Source organism: Crinia signifera, chromosome 11 (assembly GCF_055691185.1).
Source record: "Crinia signifera chromosome 11, ASM5569118v1, whole genome shotgun sequence".
Lineage (NCBI taxonomy): Eukaryota > Metazoa > Chordata > Amphibia > Anura > Myobatrachidae > Crinia > Crinia signifera.
This window is the reverse complement of record NC_139227.1, coordinates 111,941,911-111,960,850: the sequence shown is the minus strand read 5'-3', so window position 1 is coordinate 111,960,850 and position 18,940 is coordinate 111,941,911. Positions and strand designations below refer to the sequence as shown.

At 42.7% G+C, this 18,940-nt stretch overlaps 1 protein-coding gene across 4 annotated transcripts in view; it reads left to right on the top strand.

The window, feature by feature from the left end:
• MPPED2 (metallophosphoesterase domain containing 2) overlaps positions 1-18,940 on the top strand; it is a 152,211-nt gene that overhangs the window by 39,100 nt on the left and 94,171 nt on the right. For all 4 annotated transcript variants that reach the window (XM_083164250.1, XM_083164249.1, XM_083164252.1 and 1 more), the window contains exon 3: positions 16,598-16,779. In XM_083164250.1, coding sequence (XP_083020376.1) covers positions 16,598-16,779 — 182 coding nt within the window. The remainder of the gene's footprint in view (positions 1-16,597; positions 16,780-18,940) is intronic.

Below are 18,940 nucleotides of genomic sequence, written 5' to 3'. Positions count from 1 at the left end.
CTGGCCTAGTGGGTTTTTTTCTATGCAAAAAGGTAGCGATGCTCACCTATAGTTACTTAATCCTAGCAAGTTCTATACTCTGGATACAATTGTGCATAGATGCTTATTATTATATTCATTCCTGAAATAATAACGTCACTGACTTCTAGTTTCTGGAGCTGATTATGTGGAGGTATTCAGTTAAGTCCGATTTTTTGCAGCTAGCCCCCCAAAAAACAACTTTCCTAACAGTTGCGGACGGATCTACTTTCCACCGCTCCAGTTTCACTTTGTTAAAGTCGAATTTGCAACAGCGAAATATTGACAAAAACGGCCGCAGATTCCGGCCGTCGGAAAACCAGCAATTGAATAGGTCGATTGTAAATTTTTCAAAATGCAGTGTGTATGTCTGTCAGAAAAATCAGCACTAATTGATTCGTACCCTATAGGAATTAAAGAGAACACAAAAAAGTCCTGGTACCTTGTACCCCCACATAAACTGCAATGTGTGTACCTAAGTCATAATTCACTATTGGCCCACGGTATATTCCCAAAGGTCTCAACAGGGCATACCAGCAGCAGGTTCAAGTAGCATTGAAGTGGTATTTGTAGGGGGCAGCCCAGGTTGGCACTCATTTGTAATATTCAGTTGTTTCTTTATTTTGAGTCCTTTGTTGAATATAGATTGACCATCTTTTTCTCTTAGTAATAAAATATGTTTTGCAATACGGAGCCTGCTGGTGGCCCTGAAATAACCAAAACCTGCCCAGCAAATGGTCTCAATCTTGCTGGCAGTTGTTTACGGTGCGAGATTCTATATTATGGATAACCTTGGATGTGGGAAAGTACGGAGAAATGTACTGAAGGCTAAAGATTATTTTTATAGCTCTTGATGACAGACTGTTAGAATAAAACTGCTTTTAATTGGTGGAAAAGAAATGAAAAACTTTGCATTTATTTGTTTGGTCTCCGTAACCTAGACTGATTTATTTTTTCTTTTCTTAATTTTTTTGTATTTTTCTATCAAATTTATCTTTTAAAAGAACATTTTAGGAACAATTTTGTGTTTTTTTTTTTTTTTTATTTATTTTTTTACTAATTAAAAAAAGTGGGTCATTTAGTTACTGGGTAGATGCTGAAAGTGATAAAGTATTTTATTATTTTTTCCCCAATTTTCCTAGTAACGTTGCGGTTACTCTGGGAGTTGTTTCCGATGCGTTAAAACGTGTCCACTTGCAGATAGTGACTTCAGTTGGAAGTACCGCATTGATCCCTTCTAAACAGTGTTTGTATTTAAGAACAAGGATGAAACTATTTCTACCAAGTAAAATATACTGTTCTTACAGTATATTTACTTGCTTCATGCAATTGTTCTCTTTGTGGGACATGGCCACGCCTGTTATCCTATTATGCATTGTTCACTCGGCCAGAGTGCCATAGACCTGCACCCAGATGTTGGCTCCTATTATAAGCCGGGTTATTTTACCTGCCCTAAGCTACTGCTATACCACGGTACATAAACCTGTTTTTTTTGTCATTAATCTGAGTGCCAACGTCGCTGTGTTTCCAAAGCCACTTGTAATTTTTAGCATTAGAAAACATAGAATTTGACGGCAGATAAGAACCACTTGGCCCATCTAGTCTGCCCCTTTTTTTAAACATATTACCTCAAACCATATTTGATCCTTATTTTTATGTAAGGATATCAATATGCCTATCCCAAGCATGTTTACATTGTACTACTGTATTTGCGTCTACCACCTCTGTTGGGAGGCTATTCCACTTATCTACTACTCTTTCTGTGAAAAAATTCTTCCTCACATTTCCCCTGAATCTTCCTCCCTCTAGTTTCAGTGCATGTCCTCGTGTTCTGTTGCTCCTCTTCCTGTGAAGAATGTCTCCCACCTGTACCTTGTTAAAGCCCTTGATATATTTGAAAGTTTCTATCATGTCCCCCCTTTCCCTTCTCTGCTTTAAAGTATACATATTAAGATCTTTTAGTCTTTCCTGGTACGTTTTGTGATGTAGGCCATGCACCATTTTAGTTGCTCTTCTTTGTACAGTCTCTAATGTATTTATATCCTTCTGGAGATATGGCCTCCAGAACTGAACACAATACTCTAGGTGAGGTCGTACCAATGACCTATACAGTGGCATTATTACTTCTTTCTTTCTACTGCTGATACCTCTCCCTATGCAACCAAGCATCTGACTTGCCTTCTTCATTGCTTTGTTACATTGCCTACCTGCCTTTAAGTCCCCTGAAATAGTGACACCTAGATCCCTCTCTTCCTCTGTAGTTTCCATTATAGTGCCATTTATACTATATTGAGTCTTTGGATTTCTGAGACCCAAGTGCATGATTTTGCATTTTTTGGCATTAAACTGTAGTTGCCATTCTCTTGACCATTTCTCTAATCTGCTTAGATCCTCAATCATTTGTTTTACCCCTCCTGGTGTGTCTACCCTGTTGCATACCTTTTGTGTCATCTGCAAAAAGGCACATTTTACCCTCAATTCCATTTGCAATATCACCAATAAAGATATTAAAAAGCACCGGTCCAAGTACAGATCCCTGGGGTACTCCACTTGTAACCTTTCCCTCCTTAGACTGTACTCCGTTTACTACAACTCTCTGTTTTCTGTCCTGCAACCACGCTCTTATCCATTCAACTATCTTAGAATCCAATCCCAAGCTTTCAAGTTTATTTAACAGTCTGCGATGTGGGACAGTGTCAAAAGCTTTACTAAAGTCTAGATAAGCTACATCTACAGCCCCACCTTGATCTATTACTTTAGTCACCCAGTCAAAAAAGTCAATAAGATTTGTTTGACATGATCTTCCCCCAGTAAACCCATGCTGTTTTGGATCCTGTAAATTGCTGGTTTTGAGATATTCTACAACTCTTTGTTTTAAGAGTGTTTCCATCAATTTCCCTACTACTGATGTAAGGCTCACTGGTCGATAGTTGCTTACCTCTTCCTTGCTTCCACTTTTGTGCAGTGGGACTACATTCGCTGTTTTCCAGTCCTCTGGGATTAATCCAGTAGCTAGTGACTGGTTGAATAATTCTGTTATTGGTTTTACCAGCTCCCCTTTAAGCTCTTTTAGTATCCTTGGATGTATCCCATCTGGCCCCATTGATTTATCCACTTTCAGTTTTGAGAGTTCTGTGAGGACCTTCTCCTCTGTAAATGTACTTATCTCTCCCTCAGTTTTCTGACTATACTTGCAACTTAACTGTGGCCCCTTCCCCTCTCTTTCAGCAGTGAATACTGAGCAGAAATAATTATTAATATTATCTGCTATGACATTGTCCCCCTCAAGAAAACTTCCACTCTCTGTCTTCAGTCTAATTATTCCACTTTTTGTTTTTCTCCTTTCACTTATATACCTAAAAAAAGTTTTCCCCCCTTTACCCACTGACTGGGCCATTTTCTCTTCAGCCTGTGCTTTTGCACATCTGATTACCTTCTTAGCCTCCTTCTGTCTAACATGATACACCTCTTTGTCCTCATTCTTCTGCGTCTGCTTAAATTTCTTAAAGGCCAACTTTTTTGCTTTCACAATACTTGCTACTTCTTTTGCAAACCACAATGGCTTTCTTTTTCTTGTGTTTTTCCTAACTCTTTTGACACAAAGTTCTGTTGCTTTTAGAATTGCACTTTTTAATTTTTCCCACTTATCCTGCACTCCTTCCAAGTTCTTCCACTCTGCCAAAGAATCCCTTACAGAGTTTCCCATCTCTACAAAATCAGCCTTCCTAAAATCTAACACCTTTGTTTTTGTGTGCGATGAGTCAGTCTCTGTCTTTATTTTGAACCATACTGCTTGATGGTTACTGGATCCCAGATTTTCACCCACATTTATGTCAGATATTCTGTCACCATTTGTAAGTATTAAGTCTAATATTGCGTCCTTACGAGTGGGCTCCCTCACCAATTGCTGGAGGGATGCTCCTTGCAAGGAATTCAGCATGTCCCTACTTCTGGTGGAACTTGCAACAGGCAGCTCCCAGTTTACATCAGGTAGATTAAAGTCTCCCATGATTATCACCTCTCCTTTTAATGCCTGACCTAAACATGCCTGACCTAAAACGAATCATGTGTGGCAGATCAGCTTCTATATGGACAACCGTAATGTGATCCACTAGACCGCGGAGCTCGTATCTGGACAGCGGATCGATGTTTAGGTCAGCAATACCATGGTCAACCACTAGTGGTCAACATCTAGGTAGACACCTAAACTTGGTCGACGGTAACTAGATAGACAGTGATGCCAGATTGACTCAAGTGAAGGGTTGACGGCAACGTGGTCAAGAGTTTTTCATGTTTTTTTTGGTGCCAGTCCAATTGGCTCCTACTTTACTATCCAAGTGGACATTGAGTTAGATTATAATATACGCTCGGCACTGCAGTGTCCACATGGACCCCTCTGACATTTGGCACCAAACAACTTTGTTGACCTTACTACTGTTGACCACATTCCCATTGATCCTTCACCTGCGGCGATCTAGAGTCACTGTCTATCTAGACACGGTCGACCAAGTTTAGGCATCTAACTAGACGCCGTCTACATAAACATGGTTGATACTCTATCCCAGAACCACTGAGCTCTGCTATATCTGCTGAATGACTGCTACACAGGGTGCACAGTGTAATGTGGTGGAATAGCACACACACACACACACACACCAGTGCAACCATCAAACAATCCCGCTAGAAACATTTCATGCAAGAGCATTCAAAACTACTTTTATTATATAGTGGTTTCCCCTTAATTATGATGGCGGGAGGACTGACATTATAGGCGTTGGTGGATGATGTTCCTTATGACCACGGATATCGGGCTTGTTGGATTTGTCTTTCATGCACACTTTCTGTCTGGACTTTACATTCCGTCATCACTCACAGAGGTAATGTACATTCAGAACATAAGAAGCTTATTGATTTGTGTTACTGGGGAGTTGTACACTGGATTAGCTCTTAAGATATTACCATGTGTCTATTTGGAAAGTGTACGGCTCTTGGCAGCACCTTATTATCGGTCTGTGCGATTATAGTGGCACAGTCGCTCATCTGGCACAGTTATTCTATCTGGCCTGTAGGTCAGTCACTGCTTTGTACTAAGGCGATACAGGATGTTGCATGTTAACGCTTTCTGTATTTGTGGTGTATGGAATGTTCAGTTGCATTGTTTCCTCTCAATGTTCTAGTGATCTGTCTGTAATGGGGTGACACATTCACGGACAGTCTTCAAAAGACGTTATGGCCTTTTTAGCGTAAGTATTTATTTATTTGCAGTTTCTTATATAGTGCCTCAGATTACGTTACAGTTTCTTATATAGTGCAGCAGATTCCGTTGCGCTTTACAATAGTAGACAGTGATAAAACAAACTGGGTAACAGACAGACAGACTTGGAGGTAGGAGGGCCCTGCTGCAAGCTTACAATCTATAGGGATATAGGAGGGAAACACAAGGACAGGCACCAGTAATAGCATAGCAGTCCCACCAAGTTACAAGTCCAGAAGGGTTATGCGTATAGAACTTAAATATGATAGGCTTGCCTGAAGAGGTGCGTTTTCAGGGAACGCTTGAAAGTTTGGAGACTAGTGGAGAGTCTTATTGTGCGTGGAAGGGCATTCCATAGGATGGGAGCAAACCTAAGCAAAATTACCCAAAAATATAAATATTAGGTTTTAGTTCCCTTATCCCAGGAGAGGTACGCTTTTTTTTACTTTTTATTTTTCTTTCTCCTGAAAGCAATCCAATGAAAAAAAGTTAAAATGTATTAATGTGTTTGAAAAGATAGGTGCAGTTCACATTGTGGCCTTTAGATTTTACTGGTGGCGCTGTAAGTGAAAAGTGTTTAGTCACTGACCAATATTTTACAGTTATCAATGTCAACAAATAAGAAGAATTAACTCCTCTCAAAGTAACAGAAATGACACCTCCTAGGAAAGTAAAACAAATTTGCATGAAGGGCTTTGTTCTCCATTTTAACTGCTTCCTTTTGTTTTATTATGGACATTACAACAAGCAGTAGTCTAACATTTGAAATAGACCTTATGTTCTCTTATAAAAAAAATTTGGTGAAAGTTTGGTCATTGAAACACACTTACAGTGGTGTCTGTGGTTTTTATATTTTAGTTTGATTTACCTTACCTAACTGGGTTGGTTTAAAGTTCACGTTTTTTTTCTAACTTATCTGCTCATGAGCTGTAGATTCCACACAAAATCTACCCACTGAAAACCTAATAGCAGAATAAGATCTTATGTACTTGCCTCCCTCTTGTAATATTATAGGATTGCCACTTTTGCTTTTATACTGTTGTAACTGACTTCGAACAACAATCCCGGTGGTTCTAAAGACCCACGCACTAAATGAGTTCCCGCTGACTCTGATATTGGCAGCGGCATGGTGCCCGCATCGGCAAGTGCATACACAGTTGCAGATGCCGGGGAGCGATGGCCATGCTGCAACATAGCCATCGTTAACTATAGCCCGCATTAACAGGAGCGTGCTTTGTTAGCACGCGTCTTCGTTAACGATATTGAGTGTACACACTAGACAATATTGGTGAACAATATAGTTCAGAAAGCCCTTTCCGAGCGATCTTGTTCACTAATATCGCCTAGTGTGTTTGGGCCTTTAGCCTTGTTGGCTTACCGTTACCTCTTTAATTTTCAAAATGTTGTTCTTGTACCATCTACATAAAAATATATGTTTAGATTTTTAGATAAGGAAACATACAATTTTTTTTCAAAATACAAATTTATTAAAACTCAACTTAAAATTTAAACCTACTCAATTCTTCATAACTGTTTTCTGTTCCTTATTTTATAAATAGGCACGCATTTTATTACTCACATTTTGGTAGTTTCTGGCCTGTGATGAAAATGCCATCTTACTTATAGTAGGTACAGTCAGTGTTGGCAGAGGATAGCCCTATCTAAAATTATGCATTTTGTCAGTTGTGGAACTGGAAAATTCGAACTAAACCTGAATTATTCAAATTCGATTTTCTCTTTTAAATTGCATTTTAATGAATTATTGACTGGTATGTCAATAAGATCAACTTGAGTTAATTTGTTTTAAAATAATTTAGCGATCTTTGTCAATATTATTTAATAATATCCATAAAAGATTCACTTACTTGGTGCAATTGCAATCTCATAAAATGTGTGTTGTTTTTTTTACAATAAAAATGTTCCAAAACCTTTTCACCTTTTTGCAAAAATAAAATGACTTATTCAAGTGAGTTTTTTTTTCATTTGTGTTTGTTCATTAAAGAGTCCAAGTTTTTTAAATTCATTTTTGTAAAATTCTTGTCTTCATGTTATATTTACTTCTCTGAATGAAATAAATCTGCTAATAAAATCAATTAAGGTATTTGCCATCTCCTATTAATGTCAGGACTACTTTTTTTCATGAACAAGAAATAAAATAATTTATTTTCTCATTTCAAAAATTCTGCTTCACATTTGTCCTTTGAAAAGACACCTTGCGTTGGTGTGATAACACCAGTTACTTTGCAAAGACACAATAATGAACTGCCCATCCATAGAATTAATTATGTTTGCTGCTGTAGATTAGACCATTTTTAATTTGATGGCAAAGTGTTTGATGGCGTTGTGTGTGATGGTGTAACATGCGATGAGTTATCCCCGCTTACAGCAATCCTTAACCTACGTATGTAACGAAGTTTAAATTCTTGCCGACTGTGCTTTCGGCGCAAATTTAGTGCACACATGAATTTGTATTTGCGGTTTAATAACTCATCAATTCCGTATGACGTCAATGTCCATTGCTCACAATACCAAAAGTCTTGAAAGATGTCCTTTACATGCTGCAGAAATTCTAGCAGTTATTAACGTAATTAAATCGTCCACTGGAACAATCACTTCCAGAGACAGCTTTGATTTGGTTTTGCATTCCTTGCAATAACATGATATGTTCAGGACATATGAGAAACCCAATAGGATCTTTGCAGTTACCTATGAACAGTGGGTTTGTTTTTGCACATGACATGATGTATATGAGATGATACAGGCCCAAACTTTACCTTGGTAATGTATCAACTCATGTTGTCTCAGGCAATGTTACATTTAAACCCCAAGTGCCCCCTGTGTCCTTACAGGAATTGTGTGTTGCTAACTGGGGTTCCTCCGCCCTGTAAACCTAGAAATAAAGTAATATTTGTCTTAAATTAAGTTATGGTGATCTGTTTGTAAGTGATTATCAAGGTGGTGGCATGTAGGTACCATGTTAAATGAGGGGTCTATCGGCTCTTGAGTCTGTTAGTCACCATTTTTTCTTTTTTGCTTACTTGTTTATGTGCTGTGTAATTAGTCGCTGTGGATCCCTTGTGGCGCTATATAAATAATGGATAATAAAACATACTTGCCTACTTTTAGTTTCACGTCAGGGGGGCGGGAGCAAGTCTGACATCATTTGGCCCCGCCCCCATGCCGAAAACCGTTATTCGCGTGCCGCGGAGATGGGGCAGGGCTTAAATGCCGCAAAATGTCACGATCGTGTCATTTTAGCCCCGCCCCCTCTCCGCGGACCCGCGATTTCAGGTAATTAAACCGGCGGGCAAGGGGGAAGCGGGGGCAATTAGCAGGACGTGGGAGACTTGCCCACCTTCCCGGGGGACCGGGAGAAGGACCCGATTTTCCGGGAGGCTCCCGGCCATTCCGGGAGGGTAGGCAAGCCTGTAATAAAAGAAAGAATGCTTTTCCTGCTATATTACAATTTGAAAAGTTTTTTCAACAAAAGTAATCATTCTCATTGAGTACTTAAACCTTCTATCGGATGAGGAGTGACATGGGTGCAGATCACTTAACCTTAAACTCTAAGGTAATTCAAGACACTGAGACAGATTTTGCCAGAGAAACTGTTAGCGATTTATTAAAAGCTAGTTATTATTATTTAAGGATATTTGGTGGCAAAAAAAAATCAGCTAGGAATTGGCCATTCTGCAATGCCCAAACCCAACCAACAATGGGCATTGCAGGCAGAACCACCTGGTATGTGCTAACACAAAGTATAAAACCTCCTATAAGCCACAAATGTTTCCACTCACCTTGTAACTTGAGTACCCACCCATTTGGTTTATGATACTGCCCCTTGTATGGGGTGGTACAGCCTACTACCAATCAACAAAGGGCACCTCAACTAAACAATGGCACTCATACTGATGACCTGCCGCTCTTCACCACTATAAAACAGCCAACATCAAAGAACTCAAACTTCAACAAAAGGGGTTGGGAGGGTGAAAACCCTAGAAGCAAGAGGCTTTGGCCTGCAGCTCCACCCCCTTAAAATAGACAACAAACAGAACTGTATGCTCCCCCCTACACTATCATAGGCTACTAAAAACTGTGTGATCAGCACCCATGACAGTTCCCCATTCTAGAGGTTTAAACCACCTCTCTTCTTATTGGTCATTCAGTTTCTGATATACAGATGTAGGCGCAGTCATTGTTGCTGCGATACAGCCACTTTTTGCCTGCTTCACCTGCGGTGCGGAAACACAGCGCCACTGCCGCTTAATGTTTTTCTATGAGCTACAGATGTCACCTGGTCGTTATCTGGCAGGCGTGCCCAGTTGTCCATTATCTGGGAGTGTCAGGGAAAACGCAGATGTGCCCAGGCGTTTTCATTGAGGGTTTGTGAAGTCTGCTCCGGCCTAGATGAGCCTGATTCTATCGCACAGAAAGAGTAGGTTCTGGGTTACACACTGGGAAATCATTTAATGGTGATTGGGCTGTGATTGGATATGCAGCTAATCGGCGTGATTTTTGCAAGCCTTGCACAGGGCGGATTTTTACTCTGGCGGAGCGGGGACTATCTGATCGTAGGGCTCTGCAATTTTCCAGAGCAGCGATCGGGTCTGACAATGAAATATTGTTCAAAGGAGTCGTCAGAAGAATAATGATCCGAGATTGTGCATCACATTATCTATTGATAGGAATACAAATGAGACTTTCCTGATTTGCATATCGTTACCCATGCATAAGCTATTTATCCGCATTCACATTGGAAATTTTACTATTATTATTATTTATTTTATCCCTCGTGACCATATAGAAACATGAAATACTGTAACGGGGTTTAGCGGTGGTTAAACGTACAGCTCATAAGCAAACTGAAAAAAAGCTGATGTTTGTATTGCGGAGGTCTGAGATTTCCCCTCTTATGCTTTCATTATAAATGTGATGAAGGGAGATACTGATACCAAGATCAATTCCGGTTTATTGTGTATCAGTACCCAATCAATGTAGAGGGTGGCTTCCGCAACCTCTGGATGCAATAGAGAATCGCTATAATCTGATTGGTTGCAATGGGAACATCCCCACTTTTTACATTTAGAAAATTTTGTAAATTTACCCCTTTAAATTGTTAGATCCGCTGTCCGTTATCTGTCTACCAAGGGCAAAGCAAACCATTCGATCTAAACCATAAGTGCAAAAATAATTGGAATACACCAGATATAAAATATTGTTTTAATTTGACCTAGTGGCATTCTGCAATAAAGGCTTTGATAATCCCATATTTGATATCTTAATAAAAATGCCTTGCTAAGGAGTTTTATCATTATATTCCAAACCATATATGCGGCACAGTTGGGGAATTGCTTTTATTTCCTACCGTTAAGCGTCAAACTGCCTTTCCTCAAATTGCAAGGGATGGCCTTGTGCCCTTAGTGAAGCCCTCTTAATGAAAAGTCCAAAGCAGAGGTTCTGGTACTGGGCTATGTATATATTTATACAAGGTAATAACCACTCCTGATAGCACTTCTTGTGCAGAGCAAACAGACACCAATAATATAGATCAAAAGTCATATAAATAGAATTACTTGGGTCGCAAAGGCATTATTCTTGTGTATAGAGGGTTATTCCTCATCCTGGCAATCCTTTTGGAACTTCCTGGCTATAGTTAAGAACAGTCGGAGGCTCGCGTGGAACTGAGCACAAATACTTTTTCTGGAGGGCCGGTGTTGCCCAACCCTGCTCTATGGGGTAAATTTTCTATGATGTGAGTTCTATGGAAGTCCTATGGAAGATGGGATGTTGCCTATAGCAACCAATCAGATGTTACTTCTTATTTATTTAGTAGCTTCTAGAAGATAATATAATCTGCAATAGAACTTCCAACTTAGTAAATATCCCCTTTGGGAGAGAAAGGGGTTACGTATAGATAATTAACATTTCAGTTGTGGTGCGTTTAATAACTAATTATAGAAAAACCGGTCAAATGATTTAACCAATCCGATTCTGTCTATCATTTTCTCAGTAGCAATAGCAAAATGATGGACAGAATCTGGTTACTATTGGCAATACAGGTTATCCGAAATGCTCGGGACCACGAGCATTTTGGAAAAGGGATTTTTTTGGTTTTTGGAATATAATTTTTTTAACATTCTTACCTGGTGCCCCGATGGTCTCCCTGAGTCCTCGGCGGCCTTCCGGATCCTCTTCAGCGGTCCCAAGGGTGCATTGCGCCAGTTTGCGGGTGTGCCGGTGACGCCGCTGGCGCACTCGCGCAATGCATCCAAAGGATCCTGAAGCCCGCCGTGGATGTTGGGGGAAATGGTAAGTATGAAGAAAGGGGCAGGGGGGGGGGGGGACAAACCATGTTTTTTGGAATATTTCAGTTTTCGGATATATGGATAAGGGATACTCAACCTGTATCACCTCTTGTATATTTTTAGAAGCTTTAGTAAATGTACCCGTTTTAGTGTAATGAGGTAACCATCCATAAACGTACTTAACCCTCCGCGGTAATAGGCAGCAGCACCTCTGCTGGGAAATTCCTCCATTAGTGCTGGAACACGCTACACGCTGGTGTTCTCGCTGTAATGAAATCTAACTGCCGCTATTTAGTTTAAAGCTCTGAACTATTGATCACACAGGAATTTTTCTATTGATTGCTTTTGGGCCTAATGAGCCTCAGCAACTGCGCTTATCTCTGCCCAAACAGCTTCTGCACATTCACGGAGGGCGTGTAATTATCACATCTTCTACAGTCTTGGAAACTGTAATGGGTGATGGATTCCTAGCATTTCCCCTGATCACGTGGGCCCTTCACGTGGTCTTTACTGGTGGTCTTCACCTATGAAGTAAGACCGATCTGCAAGTGTGGCATTATATTGTATAGGAAATTAAATGCATAATTAATAGCTCCTCCATTTCTGATCTTCTGTTAATTAATTTTTAAAGAAGGCCGTTTTACAGATGCGTCCTTTTACGCTGAGGCTTCAATTCACACAAATAGACCCTCTCAGGGTGCTAGGTCCTGGAAGACTTGGCTGTGCAGAGTGTCTCTCTCACTCAATCTGTGACATCTTAACTGCAAAACAGACGCTTATACCCGTTTGGTGCGCCCAAGTCGCACACCCAGGGCAACTAATCCCTCTGTTGCGCCATTGCCGCTCAATGCATTTCTATGAGCCTCGGGAGAAAATGATACCCCTTTCAGACATACGTCAAAATCCCGGGATTTTTCACATGCACGCGCACAATCCCGGGACAAGTGTTTGTCTGAATGGGTCTACCCAAGATTTTAGTCATCTAAAATCCCAGGTGGTATGTCTAAGAGGCATGAGGGTGGTGACAGGATATTGGCAATTGCCATGTATGTCGCACATGGGGATTGGCGTGGCAAAGATGAGCATGGCTGCATCTGTATGTTTACGGTCTGTGCCAATCCTATTTCCCTACATGCTTTGCTTCTGCAGATGTTTTGCTGTGCGCTGAGCAGAGCTCGGTCTTCTTCTTTCCTGCATTGTAATATGATCCTGGCTTCTGTGGCTCCGCTTGTAGGCAGTACTAGACTGAGAGCAGTGTCTGCTGCGTGTTACAGCCGACATGTCGGCCATGGTAGATTATAAAGCGTTTACTGAGGTCCAGTTAACCGTGTGTGAACACCAGGCATAAGTATTCCTTTCTATTCCTACATTATATATACAGATCCAATTACCTTTTACCTTCTGCTTATAATCTGAATCTCCAGGGGGGATAGCTGCAAAGTGCCTCTAGAACAGTTGGGTAAAGGCACTATGGGGGTCATTCAGACCGGCTCGCTGGGCTTTGTATATTCGCTAATTGGTTGATGTAGTGCGCTCTACCAAGGAGGGGTGGTGGGGGTGGGAATCGTGGAAAAGGGATGCTGGATGGGTTGGTGCAGCAGTTCCTGCTGTTTGTCCACAACCCTTTGGAAATTTGATTGGTAGGTGGGGGATGCGCACTCTACATGGGGTCAGGTAGGGTGGGAGAGAGGGGAGGGGTGGGAAAGGAACTGGGTAGGTGGGGAAGTGGAACAGTGTATGTTGGATACTATAGGAGTGTACAGCTTGTGTACACTTACCCTCCTTGTAAGTGGTGTATCAGGAGGGCACCTGGTCTCCGGTGGGGTAGTGAAGGCAGAGGCTGCAGAGAGTGTTCAGCTGCCGTTCTGTTGAGGGTGTGGCGGTGCTGTCGAATAACCTCCGCTTTCCCCCAATCGTTGGTGGCACAGTGTGTATGCGCTGTCTCTGGCCGCGGCTTCTCTCAGCGGCACCTTAGGGTTTGCGAGGTCAGATGCTGACTCTTGCAGCCCTATGTCTCTGCTCGTGCAGGGTGCTGCGGCTTCTTCTTCCTGTGTACACCTGGTGTAGTGTCTCTGTATTGGGGTGTACTTCAGTCTCCAATGTGTTTCGGCAATTAAGGATTGTACATTCTGTGTATATTCGCTGCCTTGCGAGCAGGTAAATACACGCCCCCCGTGCTTACTGAATCCCCACAACGCGAGGCAAGCGGACGTGTACTATTACACACCTGCTCGCTTGCGGCCGCACAGAAGAAAAATAATTTGATGGACTCTCATCATCGAATCATTTTTTTCCTTCCCTCGCAGATGAAAGTGACCCTATACTTACTTTTATCCTGCACGGTGATGGGCAAATTTGGGCATTCGCAGGGGTACTCCCAGCGTTTCTATGGGCACGCCCACAGTTTTTTTGGGGCACGCCAGGATAACTCTGGACGGACCCCTGCCACCACCCCCTGCCTGTCCATCATTATAGGAACGACCCGGTGAGTGTAAAACTCGCCAAAGGCATTCGCTCAGGGGGGGTGCACATGTGCATGAGCAACTACGCACATGCGCACTCCCCCACCATTGGGGACTGAGCAGTTCCCTAGGTGACCAGATACTTTTCTGGTTTTCCCTCGTGTCACACAGGTGTGCAAACAGGAAAATTGTTGTGGTTGTGTCAAGCACTGTTAAGACCCCCATACACTTTTATACAATACGGCCCTTTTTCACACGATTTTGACTGATTGGGCTGAGAAATGGTGTGGAAAGTGCCATATCGGATGTGATTTACCTCCGGTTCAGGGCCCAACAGATCAGATATTGAGATGTCATGGTTTCCCCAAGGATTTGATGTATCGCGTACAATACTTCGTAAAGCAAAAGGACCATATACAGTCCTAGCTGGCGGCTCTACGGTGGGCAGTTGCCGGGGTATCACATTCGAGGGTGTAATGTATGGGGGCATTCAGGTGCATACACCCTATACGGTACATCAAGAACACATATGCACAATAATAATATAATGATCTATCGTCTCGTTTGTAGTACGCACTATATCGTTGACGATATCCGCCATTGTCTGAACGTGCAGTCAAAATTTGACTATATCCTCAAAGACTGCTTGTCCAGCAGGGGGCCGGGTGACATCACTAAACGATATCGGTCAATGTGTATGCACTTCAATATATCGTTCGCCAAAGCGCACCGGCAATATAGGTAACGATATCGTTCTGGAAGCGAATGTGTAGTGTATATTCACCTTTCCAAATATGTACTAAAACTTGGAGAGTGTGGACAGCGATAAAGTACCAGCCAATCAGCTCCTAGTTACAGGTTGCGTTTAATTATGGACAGTTAGGAGCTAGTTGGTTGGTAGATTTTATTTTTCCACTTTGTCACTCACCAAGGCTTAGTACATCTGTCCTATATATGTGGTTGGACTTCCACAGTGAATTTATCTCTCTCCGGTCAGGTGAAAATCCATTAAATCAAAGTTGGGCGCTTTTTTTTGTATTTGACAACCTTTAAGATTTCAATTAACCCCTTTGTTCCAGAGCAGAATTATCTGTTCTGAAGCATGACCGATAATGTACTGAAATACAGTGAAATAAAATCAGGGCATCTACAGGCCTGTAATTTATACAAAGGTGGACGACCTCGTACTGTACATACGCCGCACCAGTAACTTCTGTCGGGATGCGGTCAATTTGCCGGCGGTCGGGATCCCGGCGTTCAGAATCCCGACACTGGAATCCCGACCGCCGAAATCCCGAAACTTTCTCCCTCCGTGGGTGTCCACGACACCCATAGAGGGAGAATAAAATAGCGTGCCGAGCGTAGCGAGGCACCGGGCCTGCTGCGTGGCGAGCGCAGCGAGCCCGCAAGGGGGGGCGATCCACGTCCCCCCCTTGTCGGGATTTCGGCGGTCGGGATTCCAGTGTCGGGATTCCGACCGCCGTGATCCCGACCGCCGGGATTACGTATCGGATCCCTTCTGTCTGCTGCTTACATAACCACTGGCCGTGTTGTTGGAATGTAAGATTAAGGGAGGGCTGCATAGGCATGAGGGTATTTAAGAGCCTGTGAGTTTAGTGATCATCTCAATAAAGTTTTTGTGGCTGGGTAGATTACCCATAGAAGCTTATGTGTGTGATTGATAGGTGGATCAGCCAATTAGGTAGCCAAGGGGTGGTACCTTGTGCAGGGGTACAGTATTTTCGGAGGAGTCAGATGATGCTGCTTCCTCTTTGAGTCTGGAATCCCACCCTCCATTCCCTTGCTCTCTCAATTGCTATCTGGCCTGGTGGCCGTCACCTAATTTGACTTTTTTCGAAATCTTTAATTAAAATAGTCAGGAAGCGCTCGGGACCGGTGGTCATTTTGAAGTGCATGTGGTCTTTGTGCGGTGTTGCCCCCCCTTTGACAGGATGGCTGGTGAGTGGACGTTGGCCACTTCCTGGAAGTGTCCTCGCCATGCCACATAGAAGGGGTGGTGAGATTGTCACCACACGGGCTGTACCTTTAAATAGATGGGGGGGGGGGGGTGTTTCATTGGACATGGTATAAGTTGGGTCGGTGTAGTCGTCGTCATTAAGACCTTTTGACCGGAGCTGGCCTCCAAGCGCTTTGTTATCTGTGTCATTATTTTTAGTATAACCTGTGTCCGTGTGATTTATTTTTAGGGGTAATATAGAGTTAAGTTAAGGTTAAATGTCAATCTTTATAATTCAATAGGTGCCTTATATAATTATTATCTGAGCCAATATATGAATTCTACACCTTCCAATCGTGCTTCATTTAGTTAAAGCTTGTTTATGAACGAATATATAAAATGCTTTTTTAAAACAATGGGGATTGTTATTCTTTTAGAATGATTCATTTAGTTCCTGTATATGATTGGTATTGTTACGCTGCATATTAATTAAAACCGTATTGTCCTGTTTATGCATTTTCCTGATTGTGTGAAGTTTTGTCATCTCTCTCAGCTCCCGGTTTCCAAGTTCTAACACTCCTGTCATTTCTCTCCGCTTCAGGGTAGACCCCATCCCTTACGACACTCCGAAACCAGCGGGCCACACGCGTTTTGTCTGCGTCTCTGACACACACTCCAGGACAGATGGCATCCAGATGCCATACGGTGACATCCTTCTGCACACGGGTGACTTCACCGAGCTGGGCCTGCCTTCTGAGGTTAAGAAGTTTAATGACTGGTTAGGTAAGGTTCTGTCGCTGCTCAGTGACCCCAATTAACCTGTTTGTGGTCTTCTCGCTCATTGTCTCCTAATTGAATGTTAGCACTTGACTTCTGCTTCCAACACTGATTAATGTGCAGTTAACGCTGAATGGAGAGAGAAAAGCTTTGGTTGTACTTTATATCTTTGTTTATGCAAAAGAAAACCTTTTACATCATCCTGTGTCCTCCTGATCCGTGTTCTGTTTGTTTCACTGTTTACTGTATTGTTAGTAGGGGGTTGGTGCTGTGAAATCGCATGTTCTCCTTGTGGATGTATAGGTCATGTACATTAGGGATGCCAATCCCGGGATTCGGGACTGAAAAATGCTCGATCCCGGGATCCCGGAATTGGCCTCCCTAATGTACATGCTTTATGTATCTATGTATGAACCGTTTCCTATATACCGCAGCCAATTTCATTGCGCTTTAACAATTGGAAACGGTGATAAAACAAACTGGGTAGTTACAGATGGTTATGGTATATTGGGTTGACCATGTATAGGTCCACAGTAGGTTGACACCTATGAATGATCGACACCTATGAATGATCGACACACTCATTACTCTCTCTCCACGCCCTAGTGGACGGAAGGGCATGAAATACCACCCGTCGGCACATGTCGGCTAAAAAAAATAAAGTGAAAAACTTGTGCCAGCCTTTTGACCCTGTCGACCATGGATATGTCAAACATTGATAAGTGTCGACTTACTCACTGTCTACCATTGGATGTCGACCTAGGGTCCGAATACCGTTACGGACAGTCAAATTGGTAGGAAGGCCCTGCTGTAAGCTTACACGCTATAGGATAACCTATCCACCTTTCTTTCTTTTCTTTCTTTTATTTTTTTCTTTCTTTCATGTAGGAGCAGACTGGGGGAGGGGGGAGAGTTTGTGGGCTATGAACTGTCACAGCTCAAAGTGAGAGTACATTGCAGAAGCCGCATTACTCCTAGTGTAATTCTCCAGAAGTGAATGTTGGTGGTTTATTGTATGGGAATTAAAGACACTTGGGGCTGGATGTATAAAGCTGCAAAAAGTGATAAAATGGAGAGTGATAAACAGCCAGCCAATCAGCCCCTAACTGTCATGTTGCAGGCTGGGTGTGAAATATGGCAGGTAGGAGCTGGTTGACTGGTTGTTTATCACTCTCCATTTTATCACATTTGAATCTGGTCTGAAGTAGTCTACACAGGATGCAATTTACTTTCTATTCAGTCCTGATCGGATTGGATGGAATCACACGGCACTGTGTGTCCATTTGATTTAGGCTGTATAGTACAGATCTGTACTACAGATGTAGCCGGGCTCCCTCTTGCTGGCGAATCGCCAGACTGTCTCCGCTGGTGATTCGCCAGCAGCCCGGCGTCCATCTGACTGAGACGCGCGTCTCAGTTTCCGGGTGGCTTGGGTGACGGGAACCCTGTCCGTCTCCGCTTCAGGGAGACAGACAGGGTTAGGGGAGGCGGTGGGGGGAGCGGGGAGGAGGTGGGGACCCGAGGGAAGTGCCATCAGAAGAGGACGCGCTCGCAGCTGGCGGAGGGATGGCGGCTGGCGATTCTGCCACCATCCCCTGCAAAGACAACGCCGCCTCCATCTGTATATAGTCTTGCCGTGAGGAACCCCCTTCATTTGATGTTATGTCACTGGGATACTGGTTTTTGGTGCGGATATATAAAAGGTAAAGGGTTCCATACTGATTGGCGATGGTTTCTTAATGGAAGACCCTTCCAAATTAAGCGTTTAAATGAACTTGCGCTGATGATCTGAAGAGGTCAGAATGATATTTGGTAATAAGCTACAGCAGCTTGTGTGTGGTGCTGGGTGCAGTTCTGTCCCCATAGGTGTTGGCCCTAACTGTGTGGAGTTTGTATATTCTCCCCGTACTTGCATGGGTTTCCTCCGGGTACTCCGGTTTCCTCCCACATACCAAAAATATACTGGTAGGTTATTTTGTTTCTAACAAAAATTAAGCCTAGAATGAATTGTTAGTGTTCAATCTAGCACTCGCCATTTTTTGAAAACCCATGCAGTTCCTGTTCCCTGCCTGGGGTGTCACTGTCTGCTGTGGTGTTTCTAGCACAGGTCTGGTTTGCATATCAGTGCTGATATACAGACCACACTGTGCTAGAAGGAACACTAATT